The sequence below is a fragment of the Amborella trichopoda genome, chromosome 8 (assembly GCF_054954075.1).
Source record: "Amborella trichopoda isolate Santa Cruz 75 chromosome 8, AtrichopodaSantaCruz75HAP2 v2.0, whole genome shotgun sequence".
Classification (NCBI taxonomy): Eukaryota; Viridiplantae; Streptophyta; class Magnoliopsida; order Amborellales; family Amborellaceae; genus Amborella; species Amborella trichopoda.
This window is the reverse complement of record NC_142343.1, coordinates 15,361,928-15,384,776: the sequence shown is the minus strand read 5'-3', so window position 1 is coordinate 15,384,776 and position 22,849 is coordinate 15,361,928. Positions and strand designations below refer to the sequence as shown.

General features: G+C 34.9%; 1 protein-coding gene across 2 annotated transcripts; it reads left to right on the top strand.

The window, feature by feature from the left end:
• Nucleotides 1-495: 495 nt before the first annotated feature.
• LOC110007260 (uncharacterized) lies at nucleotides 496-13,674 on the top strand. Of its 2 annotated transcripts, XM_020667181.2 has the most exons (4): nucleotides 496-1,468; nucleotides 1,765-1,869; nucleotides 12,393-12,534; nucleotides 13,362-13,674. In XM_020667181.2, exons 1-4 carry the CDS (start codon nucleotides 852-854, stop codon nucleotides 13,536-13,538), a joined length of 1,041 nt encoding a protein of 346 aa, XP_020522840.2. In that variant the 5' UTR covers nucleotides 496-851; the 3' UTR covers nucleotides 13,539-13,674. The 2 variants fall into 2 exon arrangements, 1 of the variants encoding a protein (XP_020522840.2); XR_016039764.1 differs by lacking the exon at nucleotides 12,393-12,534 and having other exon boundaries at nucleotides 499-1,468.
• The last annotated feature ends 9,175 nt before the right edge of the window (nucleotides 13,675-22,849 follow it).

The window sequence follows — 22,849 nt, the reverse complement described above, 5'->3', positions numbered from 1 at the left end:
AGGGGCAGTAGCCAGAGAGAGAGAGAGAGAGGAGAGAGAAAGTGTGGCAGTGTTATTGCAGGAGAGAGAAAACTTCAGCTATTGACATAGTGGAGAGAGAGAGAGAGAGAGAGAGAGGTGGTGTTTTTTTGTGCGATCAATGAAAGGATAGAGAGAGAGCATGCATTTTGGAGTTGCTTGAGAAGAGAGAGAGCATGCGATTTGGAGTGGTTGAAAAGAGAGGGAAGCGCACCCGATTTGGAGGGGTTTGAAGAGACAGAAGGGGTTTAGAAGAGGTTTGGGGAGAAACCCAAATGATTAGCGACGGTATGAATCGTGTAACACAAGGGAAATGCCACGCGCGCCGGAGGCCATCTTTTTCCTAGAGAGAGAGAGAGAGAGAGAGCGTATTTTGGACGTAATTTTTATTCCATATCTAACGAAAAACATTTCAAGCTTCGCTGAAATTATCCTCGGAATTGTGTTATTTATTAACACAAAATAAAGAGTTGCGTCAATTCCTAGTGTATAACTCAATTTCTCTCTCTCTCTCTAACAAAGTCTCAGGCTCTAGAAGGCACCTCTCTGGTTTCCCTTGTACGGTAACACAATCTCTCTCTCTATAATACAAACTTTCTCTCTCTAGAAGGCACCTCTCTGGTTTCCCTTGTACAGTAACACAATCTCTTTATCTCTCTACAGTACAAACTCTCTCTCTCTAGAAGGCACCTCTCTGGTTTCCCTTGTAGAGTAAAACACATTCTCTCTCTAAAATGCTCCTCTCTGGTTTCCCTTGTAGAGTAACGTAGTCTCTCTCTGGTTTTCCCGCAAGTCTAACTCTCTCTCTTATCCCTCAGAGCCATCTTAGAAGCATGCTGAACCCCTATGCTCCGGAATTCGTTTCTTCTTGTGCATATCACTCTCTCTCTCCACACCCTCCTCCACACACTCTCTCTCTACAGCCTCCTCCACACTTTCTCTCACTAAACCCGCATCCATACTCTCTCTCTCTACAACCCCCTCCTCCCATGCTTCCCTTCTATGATTATCACCCCTCTCTCACCCTGCAACCCCACCCACAACAAGACTGCAATCAATTCTCTCTACCCGAAAACCCCACCACCTTCTACTCTCCTTTTCCTCGTCATGCTCTTCCACATTGTTACTACGACGATTTTCTCTCTCGACAAAGTCAGCCATCTGTTTATTCTGATTTCGTCTCTCATATACCTGCAACTCCTCTCTCCTTTCCTTTTCATGAGCGAAGCCCGCTCGTGGTGGATGCTCCACCGAGAAAAGCTCGGGTTTCAGGGAGCTCGAAGCCCAGAAATGTTGGTCTAGTGAGAGAAAGTCGTAGAGAGAGAAATGGGTTATGGAGGCCCAAGGAGAAGAGCGCTGAAAATGGATCTGACCCGATTCTTATTGTGGAAGAGCTTTCGGATGCTCAGAGTACTACTGTTATGATAAAGAATATACCCAACAAACTCAGGTTTCTGATTCATTTTACTTCTGTTTTTTTTTCTTTTTTGAATAATTTCTTAATTTTTTTCTTTTGAATAACTTCTTAATTTAACTACTGTTTTTCATTTAAATCACTCTATTCATTTCCTATAAAAAGTTTAGTTTTTATGATTGTAAAAATTATGATAATTATTTATCCATTCTCTCTTATTTTTGCATGAGCATCATAAAATTCAGGTTTTATCTTTCAATGTCGGGTTTTGCTTTTATTTCCTCTCTCTAAAGTTTTGTTACTTAAAAACTAAAAATTTGGTTCTCTTGCAGTCGAAAAATGTTGGTGGATCTGCTTGAAAATCTTTGTAAGGAAGAGAATGAGAAGGGTGGGATTTTATCAGAATTCGATTTCGTGTACTTGCCCATGGATTTTCGGTGAGTGTATATCTTCATCATGTTTTTGCTTCGTAGATTTTTTCAATGATGATGTTCACCTCTTCATTTTGTGTACATTTCCGATGTTAATGAGAAGAAACAACCCCCCTCTCTCTCTAGATTTGGTCGATAATGAGTAATATGTTTATGGTCTCTAGGGGAGTTAATGACGATAGTGAGTTGCTTTTTTATTTCTCTCTCTCTTTAGATTTGGTCGATAATGAGTAATCTTTTTAGGAAAAAGTTTATATAGAGCTGAGGCTCTAAGCAATCAAAGTAGAGAGCCCACCTCAAACATTTCACTAGAAGAGGTTGTTTGGATGCCTAAATATCCTCAAATTGATGATCTCGACATCAAGATGCATGGACACCAGAGAAAAATGGATTTCAAGTTTTTGGATGTTTGAGACCGTCAATTTACAAGATTTTCAAGTTTTTATAGATCTTATCTGCTCGATCTACGGCTTTAAATTTTATAATTAAAGATAAAAATATATTTTATACCTATCACAAAGATTTGAAACAACATTTCTGAACGCTATTTGAAGCTATCTTTACTTTGATTAATTAGAGCCTCCGCACCACTATACAAACCGCACCCATCTTTTAATAGTCTCTAAGGGAGTTAATGAAGATAGTGAGTTGTTTTTTATCTCTCTCTCTCTCTCTCTCTCTAGATTTGGTCCATAATGAGTAATCTTTTTATAGTCTCTTAAAGGAGTTAATGACGATAGTTTGCTTTTTAACTCTCTCTCTCTCTCTCTCTCAGTTAATGACGATCGTGAGTTCCTCCTTAACTCTCTCTCTGTCTCTCTCTTAACAACCTTAGGAAACCCAGAGAAACTCAACCCGTCATGTTTTTAAAATGGGAAACGGTGTTTGGTTGCAAGTGATGAAATAACAAATCTCCTCGAGCGGAAGCAACAGGAAAGAAAATAAAGTCTCTCAAAATTATTATGTTGAGTCTTAATGTTCCATTTTATGGTTTACTGTGGTCTCCATTGTTTTGCTGTCCAAGATACCAAAATTTCGGATTTGGTTCGATGCATACTTTTGTTGAGTGTATAAGATATTGATGCAGTGTTGGGTAGACACTCCTACTAAGAGCCAAGGTGGATGCCTAGTAAGTGAGGTTTTTACCTTGGACATGGGTATTGCATAATGCATGTGCATGAGTTTATTTTGCTTTGGAAATCTGTGTATGTAAAATAGTAGTATTGCATTTATTTTGCATTGGAATATATGTTGCATGGGTAAGTTTTCCATGTAGTTAATTGTTTTGCACAGTTATTGTTTCAAGAGTTCCAAAATTAAGTTTTGGAAGAATTTATAGGGAATTGAGTTTATAAAAAGGGCTATACAATGGCTGTAAAGAAGGATGATGAATTTTGAATGAAAAAGAAAAAAAATTCAAGCATTTTCTTGCTGCCTTTTGGAGTTGAGAGAGTCGTACATTGGAGTTGAGTGATTCCTCCTTCCCAACATGAATGACTTCGCCCTACCATGTAAGTTGAGTGATTCCTGGCCATATCTCCCGTCAAGTTTGTATCATAGCAGGTTCGTTTTGAGCACCCTAGACATTGCAGTTGTGTGCAATGGTAGTTACTATCAATCTTTGACATCTATCCTGATCAAGATTTGAGCTTGGTAGAAGAATCAATTTATGATGAAGTTGGTGGTCCTACCTTTTATGAAAAGAAAGAAGAGAGTCCTATCTTCAATGAAGGATAGTGTATTGAGCAGGAAGATGATGATGGAGATGGAGATTATAACGGTGAAGATGGTGGTGATTATACTAGGCTATTGCTTTGTTTTTAGTAGAGAGCCCCAAGAACACCTCACCAAGTTCTAATGGAAAGAGGTCATGGTTGTAATGCACGTTTCCTCTTTACCCATTATAAAGTTTGTAAGCAAGTTATCTCAGGTATGGACATGGACAATAATGTCATGCCTCATCATCAGAGCCTTTTCCCAATATTATGCATATATGCACATATACAAATGTAACAATTTTCCATGTGGACAAAACATTATGGATAAATTTTTTGTAAGAGATGCAGTAATTTGGACATGAATTGGGTCTTGTCATAATTGTGGAAAAGTGCATATTCCTCGATGACGACTTACATGCAAATCTAGCACAATTGTTGATGGTAGTTAAGTATTGCTCATATGTTGGCGTGCAAATTGGTATGCTTATAGCATTTCTATCATACATGGCCTTGAACATCAGAGATTAGAACCAGCGGCAATCTATGGTCAATATGGGTTATCTCTTGAATGGTATGGTACACTAGAATGGGCTTTTCCCTATTTGGACAAAGAAGCATGCTCTTGATAGAGGCGAAGTAGTAAATTGTGTACTGAGGCAGATTGAAGTCTCTTATTGGGAAAGTTATTTTTCCTTAATGAATTTCCCATGTTATATTTGCCAAGATTGGTATGAAGTAGTTTCATGGAAGTGACGAATATTTTGCTGAGAGGTTGTTATGTGTTTGGTCTTTTATTTGTTCCAAAACAGGTGATTGTGTTTTTTGTTGAAGACAATTGCTTGGAACTGTGCATTCACAAACTCATGGTGTATAATGCCAATAAAATCAGAGGATTGGTATCAACTTCATCTTAATCCACTTGATAACATAGGACGATTTTTCATCAACAAGGTGAGTATGATGCATGCGTAAGAGATAAAGAGTTCCAAAGGTAGGTTTTGGTCTTCTAAAGGAAGGTTTGGGTCTTCCAAAGGTAGTTTTGCATGTTAGTTTTGTATGTTAGTTCCAAAACCTCCCCTTGGAACTCTTGAAACATCAATAACCATGTCCAAGGTAACAACCATACTGGCTAGGAGTCCACCTTGGCACTTTCTAGGAGCGTTGGCCCAATGCTGCATCATTCCCCCCTCTTGAAAATAACTCAAACTCGAGTTCATTGTGAGGCCTTTCCAAAGTTGCTTCAACTCTTCTTTAAGGGGGCAGTCTACTTGCGCTTGCATCAGATAATCATGTTGGAACTAACACCCAATTTGAAGAAACTATAAAACATGCTCGAGATCATTCATCTTGAATGGAAGGATACTGATTTTTGGGGAAGAGCATTTAGCAATAATAAGGCAAATGTTCAGAATAACTGAAATATCACAAAAGATTTAAAATGAGACTTCTAGGGTTTCTTCTTTTGATAATATGTATTGTAAGCCATGGAAAAAAGTATGATGGGCATCCATCTATGATGGAGATGAACAGTGTAGATCAGTGTTTGCCAACTTGTGCAAGTTGCCTCATACGGGCCCGTGTCACCTGGGCTTGTCAAGTTGTTGAGCCCTGAATTCCCCTCGAACTCGGGTGGTATATATAATGTATTTATACTTAATGATTTTTGATAGACTAAATCAATTGTAATTGATCAATAATTAATTTTGTATATATTTTTTATGTTTTATTATTAATTCATTTATAACCTTATTTTTATGATTTTTATCTTTTCTTTTCTTTTTTCTCCATTCTTATTGAATTTTCAGATTATTCCAAATTATTTCGGTTCCTTCAGGCTCTTTAAGGGGTTGTTTGAGGACTCTGGTGAGTTGTCTTGGATTGCCAAGTCACTTGGACTGCCCATGGCCCTAATTCTGCTGTTGAGTTGCATTTTTGAACACTGATGTAGACATAATAGTATACAATTTTTGACGTTATCATAGGAATGATTATCTCATCAAAGCTGTGAGGTTGCATGCCTTTGATGACAAGACATAGTTTATGCCAACCAAGAGAGTTATGTACCTTAAATTACCATAGAAAACTGGTTTTTAGCCTTGCTATTCTTTATCATCAGGAAGTGGTAGACTATTTCGGGTGTGAACATGCTCAACGTAAATGAGCTCTTCTTGCATGGATTCTTGCTAAAATGGGTTATGAAAAGCTTATAATTTCCTCAAGTGAATCCAAGTGTGCCTGGACCCTTTTTCTGATTTTTATATGAGAATGATATTTGACTGAAAATTGAAAATAAAGTTTTTTTGCAGAAAGCTTTTAAGAGGAGTTGAGTAAAAAGTCAAGCATATTAACATATTTTCATATTTGTATAACACCAAGGTGGTGACTAGACTCTGGCTTGGAAATCAATAATACAAGTGAGTAGTTGCTATGTTGGGTTTGAAAGCTAACAATTAAGGATTTTAAAGAACATATCAATAAACCAAAACTAACTACTAGATAAAGAAGAGCAAAGAATGTACCTATGTTGGGCCAATGGTCTGACATTCGAAGTGAAAGGAGACCAGATCAGAGGCTCAATAGTCAATCACTGACTTCAAATCTAAGGAACCTTCTTCAGGTTTTAGTGAGCTTTGATCTCGATTGCTTGATGATGTTCTAAGTTGTTAAGATGCGAGATGTTTCCTGCTTTCAGTTCAAGTTGTGATCGCTCTCGCTCGCCACTCTCCCCTTATAAATCCACATTGCCAGGTGGGTGGACACTCGATTCCACACTAATATGAATCATGATTCCAAATATGTCAGAAACTTGACTCCCAAGAGGTAGGAATCTCGACCCTATATATGAAGGAATCTTGATTCTATATGGGTTGATTCGAAATAGATCAGAAACTCGATTCCAAAGAGGTCTGAATCTCGATTCTATATATGTAGGGATCTTGATTCCATTTTGGTCGGATCTTGATTCCTATAAAGTAAGGATCTCATTTCTTGTACGGATGTCGATTAAGAAAACAAGAATCATCTAGCCATCCACGATTCTACGATCCCGATTCCTAAAATGATTTGGAATCTCAGAGGTTTCGAACAACTACATATGGAACAAAAATGTATGCTCAAATTCTTGGTTTTTTGATGGCACTTTCCGTTAGCCATATTAGACAATGGATTTAGTTGGGTTCGAAAGTGCTTGTTGGTTCTATCATAGAATTTGAGGTCCACTTGGGACCTACCATAGTTGTTGTGCCTCTACCTATGACATTCACCATGTGATCTCATGGGTTGCTTCTCATATATTTAGAGAGGTTTTTAGTTTTTGTTTAAACTGCCTCTCATTGGGAGATAGACTCAAATTGCCTCAACATTTCGAGGAAGACAACTGGGGAGAAGTGAATAAGCGGATATTTCGTGATGGTATTGTTGCCAGACACTGGTTCCATTATGATAGGTCATACTAACTTATTTGGGATAATATTGAGGTTTATGTCACCATTGGGCTTTGTCGTACTCGAGGCACCCTTTTTTTCTAATAAAGTTCTAATAGATTTACCAAAAAAATAAAGTAGTGTAGGAGCATGAACTGATCCAGAAAAAAAGTAGGCTAGAACAGTCCAAATGTAAAATGTTGCACAGAAGGCTAGTTGTGGGATCATTGTTATGTTAACATTTTTTGAGAAAGGCATAAAAAGGATGGGTTAATAGTTTTGAGAGTGAAATGTTGGCATATGAGTAAGGAAGGAAGAATGCAACACAACCAAAAATATCAAGATGGTTTTAGGCTTCCCTAAATCAGTTAACACAAAGGTGATTAGCTTGCTATACACCATCAACGAAGCACCATTACAGGGGGAACTGCATGTTTTAATGGGAATGACTGGTTGGAAGGTTTTTGGCCCAAAACACAAGTGACAGGCATATGAATATCATCTATAATATGGTGGTCTTAAAAACCATGTATTAGTTGCATTTAGAATCGTGATGTCCATGTACGTTTGAAGTCACCAAGACGTGCATTTATTAATTATTTTGATTCTGAAAGTATCCAAGAATCATGCATATCTTATAAAATCAATAAAATAAGGGAAATTTACATGCATATCGCTCTATACTTCCCTTATTTAGAATCTCCCAAAAGATTTTTGTTACTATGTTCATACCCATTTTTTTTTTGGAAAATTTTAAAATGAGCAAATTGCCCATATTTCAGGTCTTCAAGATCTGAAAATAAATATTGTAGGAATAAGTAATATTTTAAAATTCAAGATCTTGAAAATCCCAAATTAAAACTGGATGACACTTTCCTAGTACACCATAGCACATTCTAAAACATAGTCCACATCTAGTATGTAGTCTAGCTTGGAATATTCCCTGAATATGCTATAAATCTAGAAAATCCCATTCTAGGAAGCTAAATATGGAAGTAGGACTATTTAGCTTGGGCAAGTGTATACCAATCACAATTTTTCTCTTTTCTTTACTTTCACCACCCGGATTACTCAAAAATGTCCAAATACATTATGAGAAACATTAAACAAAAACACAAAGAATCCCAAAGACTCTTACTTACTGCCATTTTAACAACTCTTGATTGCATAAACAAAATTGTGTAAACTTGATCTTTGGAGCATGAAACACAAATCGCATAAACAAAAAATAAATTGCCAGAAGATTACCTCAACTGGACTTTGCACACCCCACTCCGGGTCTCCTCCTCTATAGGAAGCCTCAAGCTATCAACACCTTCAAATCAGATAGCAATAGTGGAACAATCACAAGATTAGGCCTCAATGCCTAATCATGGTATACTAGGTCTCAATACCTAGTATTGTAAGCTAGGTCTCAATAACTAGTATGGAAGGCTAGGTCTCAATACCTAGTATAGTAAGCTAGGTCTCGATACCTAGTATGATACCCTTGGTCACTATGATTGGGGCATGCCCCCTATTTCTCTTACTAAATTTCCTAATGGAGGCAAGGGACAGATGGGAGAGGGTGGCGTGCCATCTTGTGAGGGGGTGAGAGAGAGCTCAAGGTGCAGACAATTAGGACCCCATGGTGCCTATTTATAGATTTTCTCTAAGGTTGGGGTTTCTTAGGGTTAACCATCCTTATGGAGGGAAGATCCAGACCATTGATCAAAGGAAACCTGTGGGTTGAGAGATTTCAGCGATACAATCCTTAGATCAATCATCGTGATTAAAAGGAAGGTGCTAGAACCTTATCCTTCAACTTCCTTAATCTAATCCCCATCAAATAAATAAAATATGGAAAACATAATAGTACTTGCCTTTCTTTTTCATAATTTTCTTACACATGCTTTTAATTAAAAATCATATCTCTTAATGTTCATAACCTTCATGTTATTTCATCTTAATTGAATGCCTTGATTGACAAGGTTAACAAATAGGAAAAAAAAATATGTGGGGGTGTGCCTCTCATGGGACCTCTAGTGGGCCCCACAGACCACCCACAAGTTTTAATTTAGTGGGGCCTATGAAGTGTAATGGGCCCCCATATGTAATAATAATTTTGAAATAATAAAAATGATTTTTAGAAAAGGACTATTATTTAATTTTTCTCTCTGAATATTAAAATACTGAAAATTCAGTTTTCTCTCTATTTATAAATCCATATTGAGAAAATAAAATATCCAAAGACTTTTAAAAATTCAAACTATCAATCTAAAAATCATTTAAGATCAAATAATTAATTCTAAAATATTTTGAAGGGATTCAGATCCAACTAGGTCAAGGAATTATTAATTTGTTGAAGCACTTCATTTTCTACTGAGGATTATAATCCACACTTATTTTTTCAAACTGACCCAGTAGTTCGTATGACCCACAGACCATCGCAAGGGTTCATGATTGAACTACCAAAGTCAGCCAATTGGTTAGGGTACACAATCTCAGTCTATGGATTACAGGTTCTCCCTTAGGAACCAGTCCAATGTCACATAGACTTTGTGCAACTACAACTCTATGGTGCATAGGGCTCATCTCTCGCATATGTACTCATGTCACCTCCAATGGTAGTTTTCTTTCCCAACACAGCTATTATATGTACATGCTGCGTGATGGTTCAAGATGAGGCTTTGGCTCTCGCCCTTACAAGCCTACCATCACCCACAAGGGTTACACAATCCATTGGCTCATTATCTTGAGCAACTCAGACCTCATCAAGGGATAACCTTGTTAACCCTTATTGGTTGTGCTATATGCTTAGGTATTTAGGGTTTTGTAACTTGACTGGCCTAGCTCGTTAAGCTCAGTCTAAGTCTTGGCAAGCTTCATTTGCCAGTTTCGAGCCCGTTGGACCATACTCCCAATAGAGTTTATTGTTCCACTATAGAAAATGTTGATTACATGCTCTCAGAAGACCTTTAATGGCCACAAATGCCCAACAAAATATTCCTTTAGAAATCCTAAATATCAACCTTAAGAAATCCCATTACTCAAAATATATCGGTTCCTATGCAAATTGAGAAAATATTGCATTATTTGTCAAATCAAGATTTTCTGATCAAAATTGGCAAGTAAGCATTATCATAATCATAATCTCGAAAAAATTCCACAAAACTCGGAACTAAAGGGTGACCAATGCTGTAGTGTGGTTCAAGATATGGTAATTTAGCATCATAGGGTGTGGTGTAGTTCATGTCAACTTTTGATTCGTTAGAGACAACTTCCTTCTTGTTCTGTGGTGGTTTTGTTTAGAAATAGATTTTTTTATGTCCTTTTTCCCCTAGCTTAAGCACGAACCCTAATCTGAGATCCAAACTCTAACCCCTGCTTTAAGCCGTAAAAACCCTAGATCTAGGTGCCCTAATCTAGCAAATTCAGACATTACAATAAATCATTTTTAGTCATTCAAAAGTTCTAGAGGTAAAATTTCTAGGCAAAAAAGAAGAAAAAACCTAAACCGGTGTTGTCGCAAATTTGAGAGGAATAGGTCTTTTGAGAGGAACCACCTCTCACGACTCTTTAAATATACAGTTTGGACACGTTCTCAGACGGATCGATTTGATTAGTCTGGTCTGTCTCATAATGTGTGGAAATAGTTCGTTATGGAAAGAAACTTATTGTCTGCTAGTCAAACAACTGGTTTTCTTCCTTGCCTTGATTATTTGGGTATTTCAGCCCCGAAAGTCTGAAAATTGGGCTGAAATTTCACATATTTATAATATTTAATTTCAAATTTTCAAGATTTGAAGTTTTAGAGTATAACTTAATTTCTGTTATGTTTCTTTTTGGATATTGAAGATGTTAAAAATGGGCAATTATGGCCATTTAGAAAAAAATTGTGAAAAATGGGTATGAATGTAATAAGTGAAAAATTTAGGTGAATTTTAGGAGATATGTGTATAAATTTCTCAAAATATAATACTCATCCTGTTTTAAAAATTGAGCTCATTTATGCTCTAATAGGGCTTTGGACATGTTAGAATTTCATTATTTTTTTATTGTGATTTTACATAAGTATCTGACATGGATACAGACCCATTTCGAAATATCCATTTATCAATACCTAACATAAATCATTTGATCATATTTTAAAATCATATTTCAGAAGTGGCTGTTAAGACTTACACATGGTTTTTAAATCATATTAAAGTGAATAAGATAGCTTGATTTTTAAGTGGCTTCAAAAGTCATGCACAAGTATTCTTAGCTTCTGATTTCTGATTTGAAGTGGCTTGAAGAATGCATATCGTCTAGAATCATGATTCTAATTTATTCTTGAAGAATTACGTGTTACATAATGGGTGAGTTTTATATAAGGGGACCTCCTTGCACTGTAGAAGTAAGGTGCACCTATAAATTTTCTCTAGAGATGTTGTGGTGTCGGATTTCTTATGATGGCTTGAAAATGTATTTTAATTCCTACTAATGAAATTTAAAATTGTAAAAATACTATAGATCGAACAGATTTATAAACACTTGAAAATCTCTAGATAACTTGTCACAAGATGCACACTATTTTTGGGATTTTCTTCTAGAGTTTTTTTGAGCTGCACCTTACTTCAATTGTTTAAGGTTACACCTTATATAAACTTTTTCCTTTCAGTAACTTCTGGAACGTTGCTAGAGTCAGTTCTAGAACATGCAAATAAGAATCGTGTGTTAGTGGGTCCGTGGAATATGGCAAAATGTCCACTGGACCTCTTAGGGTGTTTGGTGACTTCATATTGGATATCCATAGACAAAGATTCCAACTTACACATAGATTTCCTTGGAGCTATGAATTCTCCATGGTAGCTACTTATATTATATGCTGATGCTGAATTGTACCTGTGTGATTCTTATTGGTTTGCTCATGACCTGGGATGTGGATAAATTTATGGAATTAGGCTTCCTCCATACATAGTGATACTAGACCCATTATATAGAATTAGGAAAATGAGTTCTTTCAATTGAGGACTAGATCCGGTTTATGTAAATCTATTGAATTTTGTTATCTTCTCTGTTCCCCTTAGTTTTGTGAGAACATTTTGCCCAAGTCTCTCTCTCTCTCTTTCTGCGTGTGTTGGTTAGGGTCTGTTTTAGTGATACTTAGGTATTTGCATCTGAAAGTTGCATACCAGAAAAAAAGGGGAAAAAAAGGAAGTGAGTCCTCTATCTATGAGTGAGAGGAACATTGTACTCCTCTTAGCTTGGGGTGGTTACTCTTTTTCACCAATTGTATAATCTGTGATTTTCCTTTTAAGACCTCACTAACTAGATAAATAGTACACTTTATAGGCCTAGAGAATTTAGATCACAGAAATAAACTGCTCATCATGGGAATTTTTAATGGATATTTGGGGTAGTGCAGGAGCAAGTGCAATTTAGGTTATGCCTTTGTCAACTTTACAACAACGAGAGGAATGAAGGCTCTCTGCTCCAAATTACATGGATGTCATTGGCAAATGTTGTCCTCCAAAAAGATTTGCCGAGTCGCCTATGCCCGCCTTCAAGTAAAACTCCTTCCAATGCTTTTCTTTTTAGACAAGGTGACATATATCTTTTTCATTCATTATAGAAGTCGTCAATCTGGGATCTCTTATTCTAATTTTGGTTACATGAAAACATACCTGTACTACTTCGTATATTATTTGTATATGAGATTTAGTCCGATCAAAGTACCCTATATTGTTTGTATATGAGATTTAGTCCGATCAAAGTACCCTATATTGTTTGTATATGAGATTTAGTCCAATCAACTGATTTCATTGATGTGCAGTGGAGATGGACTTTCCCTCATTGTCATTGATGTGCAGTGGAGATGGACACTCCCTCGTTGTCATTGATGTGCAGTGGAGATGGACTTTCCTTCTCCATTATCCGCCAATTGGAGGAACGTTGATCTCCGCTATCTGTCAATGTGAGCAGACAGTGGAGTCTGCGTGCAGTTATACAAACACTTCACTACGTGTTTACAAATTAGCCGAGCCCTTTGATCACTACTTATGAATATTATCACTAGGAGAAGTATACAATAATCCTCATAATCACAGGAAGGACCATTACAATTTAATTAATGATTGGATGGTATTAAATACAGAGTGGAGTGTGCTAGAACGTTGCATCACTTCCAACATGGGGCACCAAAGTCTGTCCACTATCCATCCATTGAATGGACATTGATGAAGCTTACGACCATAAATTTCTTGCTCTGAGGATTTTTAGTGTTGTACCCCCATACCTGTTAAACACACACAAACTCTCCCTCTCTCTCTCTTTCTCACACACACATACACCTGAGTAGAATAAATGGTTTTACTGATTCTAGGATGTGTTTTAGGGGAAGAATGCCTTGGTGGAGCATTTTAGATCATCGAACTTTCCATGCGACAGCGACGAGTACCTGCCTCTTGTATTCACTCCGCCAAGCAACGGTTTGGTACCCTCTCAATCAACCATAGTGGGAACACGGGTTCCGCACTTATTCTCTTCGACCTCGTTGTCACTTGCTTCCTGATAATAAAGCTTCCTCATGTTTATGCATGTATGAGTAAACAAATATGGATCTTTCCACATGAACGAGAGAGCAAATCATCTCATCAGTGCTCTTTCATTCCTTATTATACAATTGATGCAAATATTATGTTTTGACACTGTAGATAGTGATCTTGGCTCATTTAGATGTAGGCGAGCTAGCGCCTGTGTTCTAATAAAAATTGGATGGACAAGAGAAATGTGGACCCAATTTGGTAGGTGTCGATCAGATGGGCTACACTGCATCTCGTGTCCATCCGATTTTTGTTCGGATGGCGCTAGCGCAACTAGAGCTCGGTTACTTGAGTATGTCATTACTCCATGTGTTTTGTCATGTTTATGAATTGACCAATTTGCAATTTTATCTGTGTTTGTTTCCTATAGCATTTTGGAATCACGAGTTAAAAATGCATACATTAAGACTCTTTACTTTTAGTACAAGGTGATGACGACTATTATTTATCATTAGATGTGAAATCGGGTGGATAGGGATGCGTCATTGACTAGGCAGTGTTTAAAATAAAATTTCTTGAATATTGTGACATATTTCAATCTAATTTGATGTTACATCCAGTAGTTAAGAGTCCAGTAGTTAAGAAGAATGATTGTGATTTGGTTGTATAAAAAATAAATGTTTTCATTGTATACCATCCCTTCATATTGTAGGGATAGGGATAGTGTTTTCCTTGATCAAAATGGAAGACCATATTAATAGTATGATTCATCTTTAAATGAAGCCTGCAGATTGCAATGGCCCCTTAAAAGTTTAAACGTGTTTCTTCAATCCTCAATTGCTACATAATGGATCGATGGATCCCTCATCCGTATATCACCTAGGTTAAATGGTTATTATTCGTTGCATGCAACCGTGTAAAACAACATTGGTATTCATTTTGTTTTAATAAATTTTCTTACATGGTTAGATTAAAAAATATTCTGTTATTATATGGGAACATAGGAGGCCAAGAATTTGATGGAAATGACTATTTTCAAGATCTTCTCGCTCATGTGATCTTGATTTTCCTGTGCATATAGAGTTGCGTCTTTAAAATTGGGGTGGTACCTTGTTTAAAATTTCCTTTTTTAAAGTAAGTCTAGCTTCACTGAGAAAAAGGAAATTATTCTCATCTACATGAACAGTTCGTCATCACTTAAATGAGAGAGTTATTAAAAATCTATGTCAGTATTTGGTAATTAATGGGAAGCTTAATAAATTGACTTAAGGGAGATTAATTATTTGACAGTCATATCGTTTTTTATTTGATTAAAAAAAGACCTTTCAATGCACATAATCATGACTGATTAAGTTTGGAACATTGGTCAAATGTTGAATAATTAATCTTTTGATAATTATCATCATGATTTATTAACTAAAAACAAATGATCTTGGAAAACATTTACTCTAGAGAGTTGGTGATAACTCATCAAATTGGTGTCAAAATGTTATGGCATTATTTATTGATTCATTAAAGGAAAAAGTTTATATAAGGATGCTACCTTAAAAATGTAGAATTACTGATGCCCCTCAAAAATCGAAAAGGTGGTTTTAATGTTGAAAATGATCAGATCGACATCGAGATATGTGACTATGAAAAATAAAAAGGATTTTAAGTCTAAAAAATAGTACATTTTACAATATATTATTTACACCATCCATTTTCAAGATTTTCATAGGTTTATAGAACTACTTGATTTTAACCATTTTTGAAATTCAAAATTTTATAATTAAATATAAAAATAGATTTTGAGGTAATCCTAAGTACATTTTACATCAAAATTATATACCATGATAAAATTTGAAGGTGCATCTTACCTCTACATCTACAGATGCATCCGTATGCAAGGTGCACCCTTCGTTAAATGATAGGAAAACATTTGGGCTGCCCATGGTGGATTGCCCTCCCCCATTATAGGGGACATAGGGCCTAGCCAATGGTTGTAGAGTAAAAAGTTTAGTATACGTATTATCTTGAATTTGATGAAGAGGTTGGTGCCAAATCTTAGACGCTATGTTTTGGTTTTCATTTCTATTGATATGGCTCTACTAGCACCTTAAAAAAAAAAAAAAACTAACTTCTAAACTATTTAAAAAAACATATGGTGAAGATGATCGTGCAAAAAAATTAAAAGAGTGCGATTCAAACTTTAGGAAACACAAATATTAGGTATATATGTGATTGGTATAGATTCTCTTTCCATCTCCAAATTGCCTATTATCTCTCTCTTAGTCTCTTCGGAACTCTTCCTCTTAGCAAACACTCCAACGACACCCCCTATATATTTTAATAGGAAGCTCTCTCCTCCTATTTAGGTACGCAATGGTGTAAGACAAACCTTAGGATATCCCTTAATTTAGGGAGGCAAAGAATCAAGGTTTTAAAAAACCGGATCGATGATCTGAATCGGCTACCTTAAAAACCGTATTGGATTGGTTGATTAACAATTTTGATTTGAAAATCGGCCACATCAGCAAGATTTGGCATGATTTTTTTTTTTTAAAAAAATAATACTAAAAAGTTTTAAAAATCTATTTTTTAGGTTTTTTAAAAAATAGTCGAATTGCATTATAGTTTTTTTATTATTTTCTTGAAAATACATTAGTACTTAGAATTCATCTCATGTCTGAGTGTTTGTTATCCATTTTACATTCAAAATGAAATCTAAATGCAACTCATTGTAATGGAATGGATCTTTTTGGCTCAAATTTATAGTGAAAAAGAAGGAACTTCTACAATAATTTTGGAACTTTTGATTTAATTGAAAGAAAACAAGGTTATGACCTTCACAAATTAATAAATCTAATATGTAATAATTAATATGGACAAAATATAGAATTTAAAAACATAAATTTGCAATCATGTTTTCATAAAATTAAAAAATTAAATAAATAAATTCATACTTGCAATATGAAATAATTGATAAAATAACTTGATGATAGATTCTAAAGTGGTATGAGTTATTGTTATTTTTTTTAAAAAATATACGATAAGTTAGTATTATTTTTTTTAAAAAAATGTTCATTTAATTAATATTAGTATTTTTTTTTAATAAATCATGAGCTAATAACTTTTTTTCCTTTTTTTTATAATTCCAAATAAGCTAATATCCTAATATTAATCCCATAAGCTAGTACACTATTAGACGGAGTTTATTCACCAGGCAATGGCAGGGTGGGACCTAAAGAAAGATCTAATTCAAAAAATTTCAGCGATGTGAGTCAACCGAAGAGATAGAGAGGAAATCCCAACATCAAAGAAATGTGGGATTGAAAGGCAATATAAAATGACTAAAATTTTGGTGGTTGATAGCAGGCGATGGGGAAATCAAGGGCCACGTGTCTAACAATGAAGGTTACTCAACATGGGCAATTCAAGGGTCACGTGTCTCTTGAAGGAAGGTGTACCTCAAAATATAAAGTTGAGATTTTTTTTTATTTTTATGAATGGTGATGATGAAGCAGTTCTATAAATATTTGAAAATCTTGAAAATGAACGGTCCATATAATGTATTGGAAAATGAATAGTTTTTGGTACTTGAAATCTCATTTTTTCTTGTTTATGAATCTTGAGGTCGAGATGATTGATTTGAAGGTTTTTCAGCATAAAATAACCTCTCACTAATAGCTTTTTAGGTGCACTTACTTGTAAAATATAAGGTTGACACATTATATAAATTTTTCCCTTTTTAAATTGAAAAAGTAAAGAACTACAAATTTAAATATTGTTAAAATGAAAAAGTAAACAATTATAAATTTAAAAATTAAAAAAACGTAGGAACGCCCGTCTGTTTCTATTTGACAGAACCGATACAGGCAGCTATGAACCGACCGATTTTAGGAGGATTCGGTTGGATCTCGATATATTACAAGATCCGAAATGGTCAATACGATTCTCGATCTGAAATGTCGAATTTTCAAACACTGCAACGTTCACATGGATTATTATGGGGTAAGTTGTTTTCCTTATCAATAAATATATGAAATGTAGAGGTATGAAAATGCTAGAGAGAAAAATCGTCTCCGATCATCCAACCACCAATATAAAGTAGAATTAGAAAAGGCTTAACTAGTATCACCTTTAGCATCCCTTATTAATATTCTCTATTTTTTTATTTTTTATTAATTGATGTTATTTTTTCATATATTTTCTAGTAGATTTTTTGAATTAAAATTTTAATGGTGATACCTTTATAATTTCTCTGTGTCCAAAAATTTTTGCATGTACACTTCATCTCAATAATCAACTTCATCTTTAATCGTAACTTACATTATTTTATTTTTGTTTATTTTAAAATTTATTAGTTTTTGCGTTGTACAACAAAGAGTGAGCACATAGTAGTGAAACCCTGCATTTACTTAAGTATGTAGTTATTTTCTTTGAATTTTATAAGCACATGCTCTTTATATTTTGTTTGTTCACACTCTTATTTCGAGATTATTTCTTTAACGTACTTTGGTTTGAGATCTCATCATTGCCAGTAGTTTTCATACTCTCTCTAAATTTGTGTGTTAGTTTTTAAATTTTTGAACTGAGAAAAACTAAGTGTTATTATTTGATGCTTAATATAGTCTTTATAATTAAGAAAAAATTTATATAAGTTGCAACCTTAAAACGTACCTAAAAAATCTATCGAAAAAAGTTGTTTTAATGTTGAAAAAACTTCTAATTGATTATATCGACATCGAGATGCATGGGTATAAAAAAAAAAATAGATTTTGAGTCTCACAAATATTTCATCTTACAATACATTATCTAGACCGTCCATTTTTAAGATTTTCATATGTTTATGGATCTACTTGATTTTAACCGTTTTTAGAATTTAAAATTTTATAATTAGATGTGAAAAAAGATTTTGAGATAATCTTAAGATTATTTTTTTTTTTAACCAAAATTACTTGTTATGACAAAATTTGGAGGTGCGCCTTAATTGGTTTGTTTAAGGTTGCAACCTTATAGGAACCACACCCTTATAATTAATTATAAGTTTTAATTAGATTCAAATTTTTTTTTTTTCTTTTCATGCTTCTTAATTGTGTTTGTCACTATTTTTATTGTTTCATTAAAAATTAGAGATGTTTGAAAATATTATACCAATTTTCTAATATTTTCAATTTTCAATTTTCAATTTTCAATTTCTTTTTTTTTTTTTAAACTCTACAAAAGATTTTCTAAATTTTTATTTTTATTATATTTGTAAACATTTAATGTAAAAAAAAAAATCCGAAACCATCTTTATTTCTATTTGTGAAGAATTTATAATTTTAACTGTATAATATTTATGCTTCAAAAAACTAGTTATTTTTATGGGAAAGTTTCACTCTTGGCTTCCAATGAGTTATGAAGTTCGTCCTCCATAATTCACAGGCCATGAAGACTTCCAGCAGTTTGTGCCACTCATTCATACATGTTGGCCTTTTTACCCTAAATTCTTGTATATTGGTCGGTTCATTTTCTAGTTTAGCTTTTCCACGAGTATTCTAACTTCTTCAATTGCTAAAAAACTATTTTGAAAGGGGCCCATTTCTCACTAGGCTAGACCATAGTTACCGGGAGTGGAAATGAAAACGGCTCCAGTTTCGAGAGCAGGAGCGTTAGAGCGATGTCTGTCCAAAGCTCTGGAGCTCGGGGAATGAGTTCAGGTGAGGGTAAAAGTATCGCATCGAGATCCCGTATGAACAGAGATTGCATTCCCAATATATTGGGATCAAGATCCCTATTTAAGGGGATCACTTTCCCTGTCAAATGGGATCGTGTTCCCATATTCGTTAGGATCGTGCTCCCATCAACAATAGCATCGCGCCCCCATCTAAGAATGACTACATTTCTATTTGGAAAGGATGAAGCTCCATTGAAGGAAGGATCACGTTCTGTGCAAGATTAGTCCACGCTTCCATCGTGCAAAACTCCACTTTTATGGAAATTTGGCTTAAATATAATTCTTTTATTTTAAAAATTAATTTTATTTAAGAAGTTTTTTTTATGATGTTTTGGGAAAATAGGGATGGAGTTTCGGATATGTAGGGATCGTTCTCCTAAAATTCTAGGAGTGGAGATCTAATTTATTCGGGATCGAGATCCTAAAATTTAAGGAATGTGTTCCGTGTAGTATCGGGAGCGAGCTTTGTTGTGAATATGATCGAGAATCCTAAAAATTCGAACGAGATTAAAAAAAATGGAAACGTGTTCTGATCGAGATCTCTGCTCCGAAACGCCGGAGCGAGATTCCATCAAAATATAGTGTAGAGTTTTCTTTGCTCAAACTCCATCAAAATATGAGTATAGGGACCGCCGGCTATGACCCAATTCAAAGAATGAAATTTTTTTTTTTTTTTCACAATACTGTAACATGTGGTGCAGTTTGTAAGTGGGTATCAATTTTAAATAATTAAAACAAAACTTACCCCTTGGTTTAAATTTAAATCTAAAAAAATAGCGTAGATCAAATAGATCTAACACAACAATTTGTAAAATGGGCTGTCACGATAATATGTGAAAATATGCATTATTTTTAGGATTTGAATTATTTTTCTCATATCTATACATCAAAGTCGACGATGATCAATGGTAAGGTTTTCCAGATTTGTGGTATTTTCATCATTTATTTTAGTTGAACTTGTAAATATTTTTAATAAATTGTCAAAAAATTGACATGTCTTAACATTGTAAAATCTACATTGTAAAATTAAAATGAACATTGTAAATTACTTCAACCTTAACCTCCTTATATAAATTTTTGGGAAAGTTGCTTAAACCCCTTAAGATGGACTTTTTACCACCTTACAACACCCCACCCAATTTTTCCTAGCACCTTACAACACCCCACCCAATTTTTCCTAGCAACTCTCCACCCCCCAAAAATGATGCTTTCTACCTCTATACAAAAACTTCATTTTTTTGATAGAAATACCCTCTCTTCACATAACAAATCATTTTTAGATCCCAATAATAAGAAACACCGGACAACATTTGTTCAACGCCAAACTAATTTGTTCAACATACTTCAAAACGTCATACTGCCCTTACAAAATGCCGGACATCCATACCAAAAAGCCGGACTGCCCCTTCAAAATGCCGGACCGTAACTTCAAAATGCTAGACCGTCCATTCCAGCAAAAAAAATAATTGTCGGCCCGCCACCATGAAATGTCGGACCGCCACCGCCACCATGAAAAGCCGGAGTACCCATTCCAGCAAAAAAAAATCATCGCACCTCCTATTCAAAATGCCAACCCCATCTCCAACCAAAATAATTTGTTATGTGAGGGAATGGTATTTTCGTCCAAAAAAAATGAACTTTTTTTGTAGGGGGTATTAGCTAGAAAATGAGTTGCTAGGAAAAATTGGGTGGGATGTAAAGTGGGTAAAAATCTTGAGGGGATTTTAGCAATTTTCCTAAAATTTTTCCTCTCTACCTGAATTTATTTCATTGCTAAATCGGCCTAAGAGGGGTAGGCTTGTTTCTCATCAGTCCAGTGATACTCTTAGATGAAATGTTGCCCAGGGCAATAAGCGTACATATTGATCCCTCTGGAGCAAGACTCTTTCCCAAGTAAGAATGCCGAGGTGAAGGGATGTTTGAATGTGGCCCATTAAATGATGTGGGCCAAGTCCTCTTCCCAAAACTCAACAATCCCATCAACTCTGATCACAAACAGTATCTGCATTTCTAAGACCGGACACAAGTAAATATATATGTTCAGACTTGTGACTCGAGGAAGTTGTACTTTGTGGTTACCACTCTCAAGAAAGACCTGTTTGAACCTGTCTTTTGGAAGAAAAGCAGTTAGTCCCGCCTTGGTTTTTGAAGTTCGCATCACCATTGCTATCCCCAAGGCCTAGGCTTTTAACTTTTTTAAGAACCCTCTCCAAAACAAGAAGCTGCATTCAAATTCATACATTTCCCATCTCTCTCTTAAACTTTGTTCGTTTACAAGGAAATCTCTCTCTCTCTCTCTTTGTATAAGGTTAAGGCTTATATATATATATATATATATATATATATATATAAAGTATTTTATGTGTCTATGGACATAATCCTACATTTGTATCCTTCAACACATGAAACATTCATCTTAAAGATGGATGTAAGCTAGTGGTTCCTCCCAAAAAAAAAAAAAATTCCAATAGAAAACTTTTCTTCAAAAAATTATCATTTTAAGTTTTAAAATTTTTATTTTTCATATTAATCATCTCCATGTAGATGTTGTATATTCCTTACAATTCCAAAATCCATCTAAAAAATAGATCACGACGAGGGTACCATATCTACATATGAGTTATTGAAACTTTATATATATATATATATATATATATATATATATATATATATATATGGAAAAGTGTTAGAAACGCCTATAGGAGAAATGCTACAGTGTTTTGTCTTGCCATGGACATAGTATGTCTGTTGCGGTTTATTGAACAGGGCCGCAACGGATGGCATGTAGTTTGTGGCGGTTCCGAGTGTTTTTTGACCGCCACAGACTTGCTATGTCCGTGATGGTTTGACTGCCACGGACATACTAGGTCCGTGGCGGCTTTAATCCTCGATGTCCAAAAAAATCGAATGGCGTTGAGCCTATGGGCGAAAATACTGTTCATTTTCACCTATAGGTGTATATATATATATATATATATATTAGAAAATTCAAATTCCAAATTTTTCATTTGAAAAAAATCATCTAGTGATTAAGTAGTTCCCAAAATTTAAAAATGAAAAAAATCCTCTCAAGTAGGTCTTCTCAAGGAGGGGATAAAAAAAAAATATAGATAACCTCCAAAATGAATTTTGTAGACATCCTCATGATTAATACTTTCAGTATCACACCTACAACCCCAATATTTATTACACCTACAACCCCAATATTACTTTTTTCTTGTTTCTCCGTTCAAAAAATAAAAACATTTAGGACTAAAATGATTCTCCTTTCTTACTCTCACTAGCCCCTCTCTTTTTCTCTCTCTACAGGTCCTCTCTCTGCCCCCTCTCTACCTACTATCTCTCTCACTCTCTCTCTACCTGTCCTGTCTTTTTGTCTCTCTACTGGCCCTTTCTCTATCTCTCCCATTTTGTTGTTCATTTTAAAAGTGGGTTCTCACTATCAAGCCGTGGAAGTGGGTTTTTGAGCTCCACTGAAATTCCATGGGCTTATTTTCACTGTATTTCTTATTGTTTCTCTGTTATTTCGGATAGAAATTTGTTACAACAAAAAAGAATTCAAAATATAAAATAAAAGATTTTTGACTCAAAAAATATATAGGAAGCTTGAATTGAATCAATCAATACTTTCACTATTGC

Bases quoted from the DNA above. Each gene is read 5' to 3' on its own strand.
- LOC110007260 (XM_020667181.2), top strand. From the start codon at position 852: ATGCTGAACCCCTATGCTCCGGAATTCGTTTCTTCTTGTGCATATCAC. The intron at 1,870-12,392 runs GTGAGTGTATAT...GGGGTAGTGCAG, and splicing joins TACTTGCCCATGGATTTTCG to GAGCAAGTGCAATTTAGGTT. The intron at 12,535-13,361 runs GTAAAACTCCTT...GATGTGTTTTAG, and splicing joins TCGCCTATGCCCGCCTTCAA to GGGAAGAATGCCTTGGTGGA.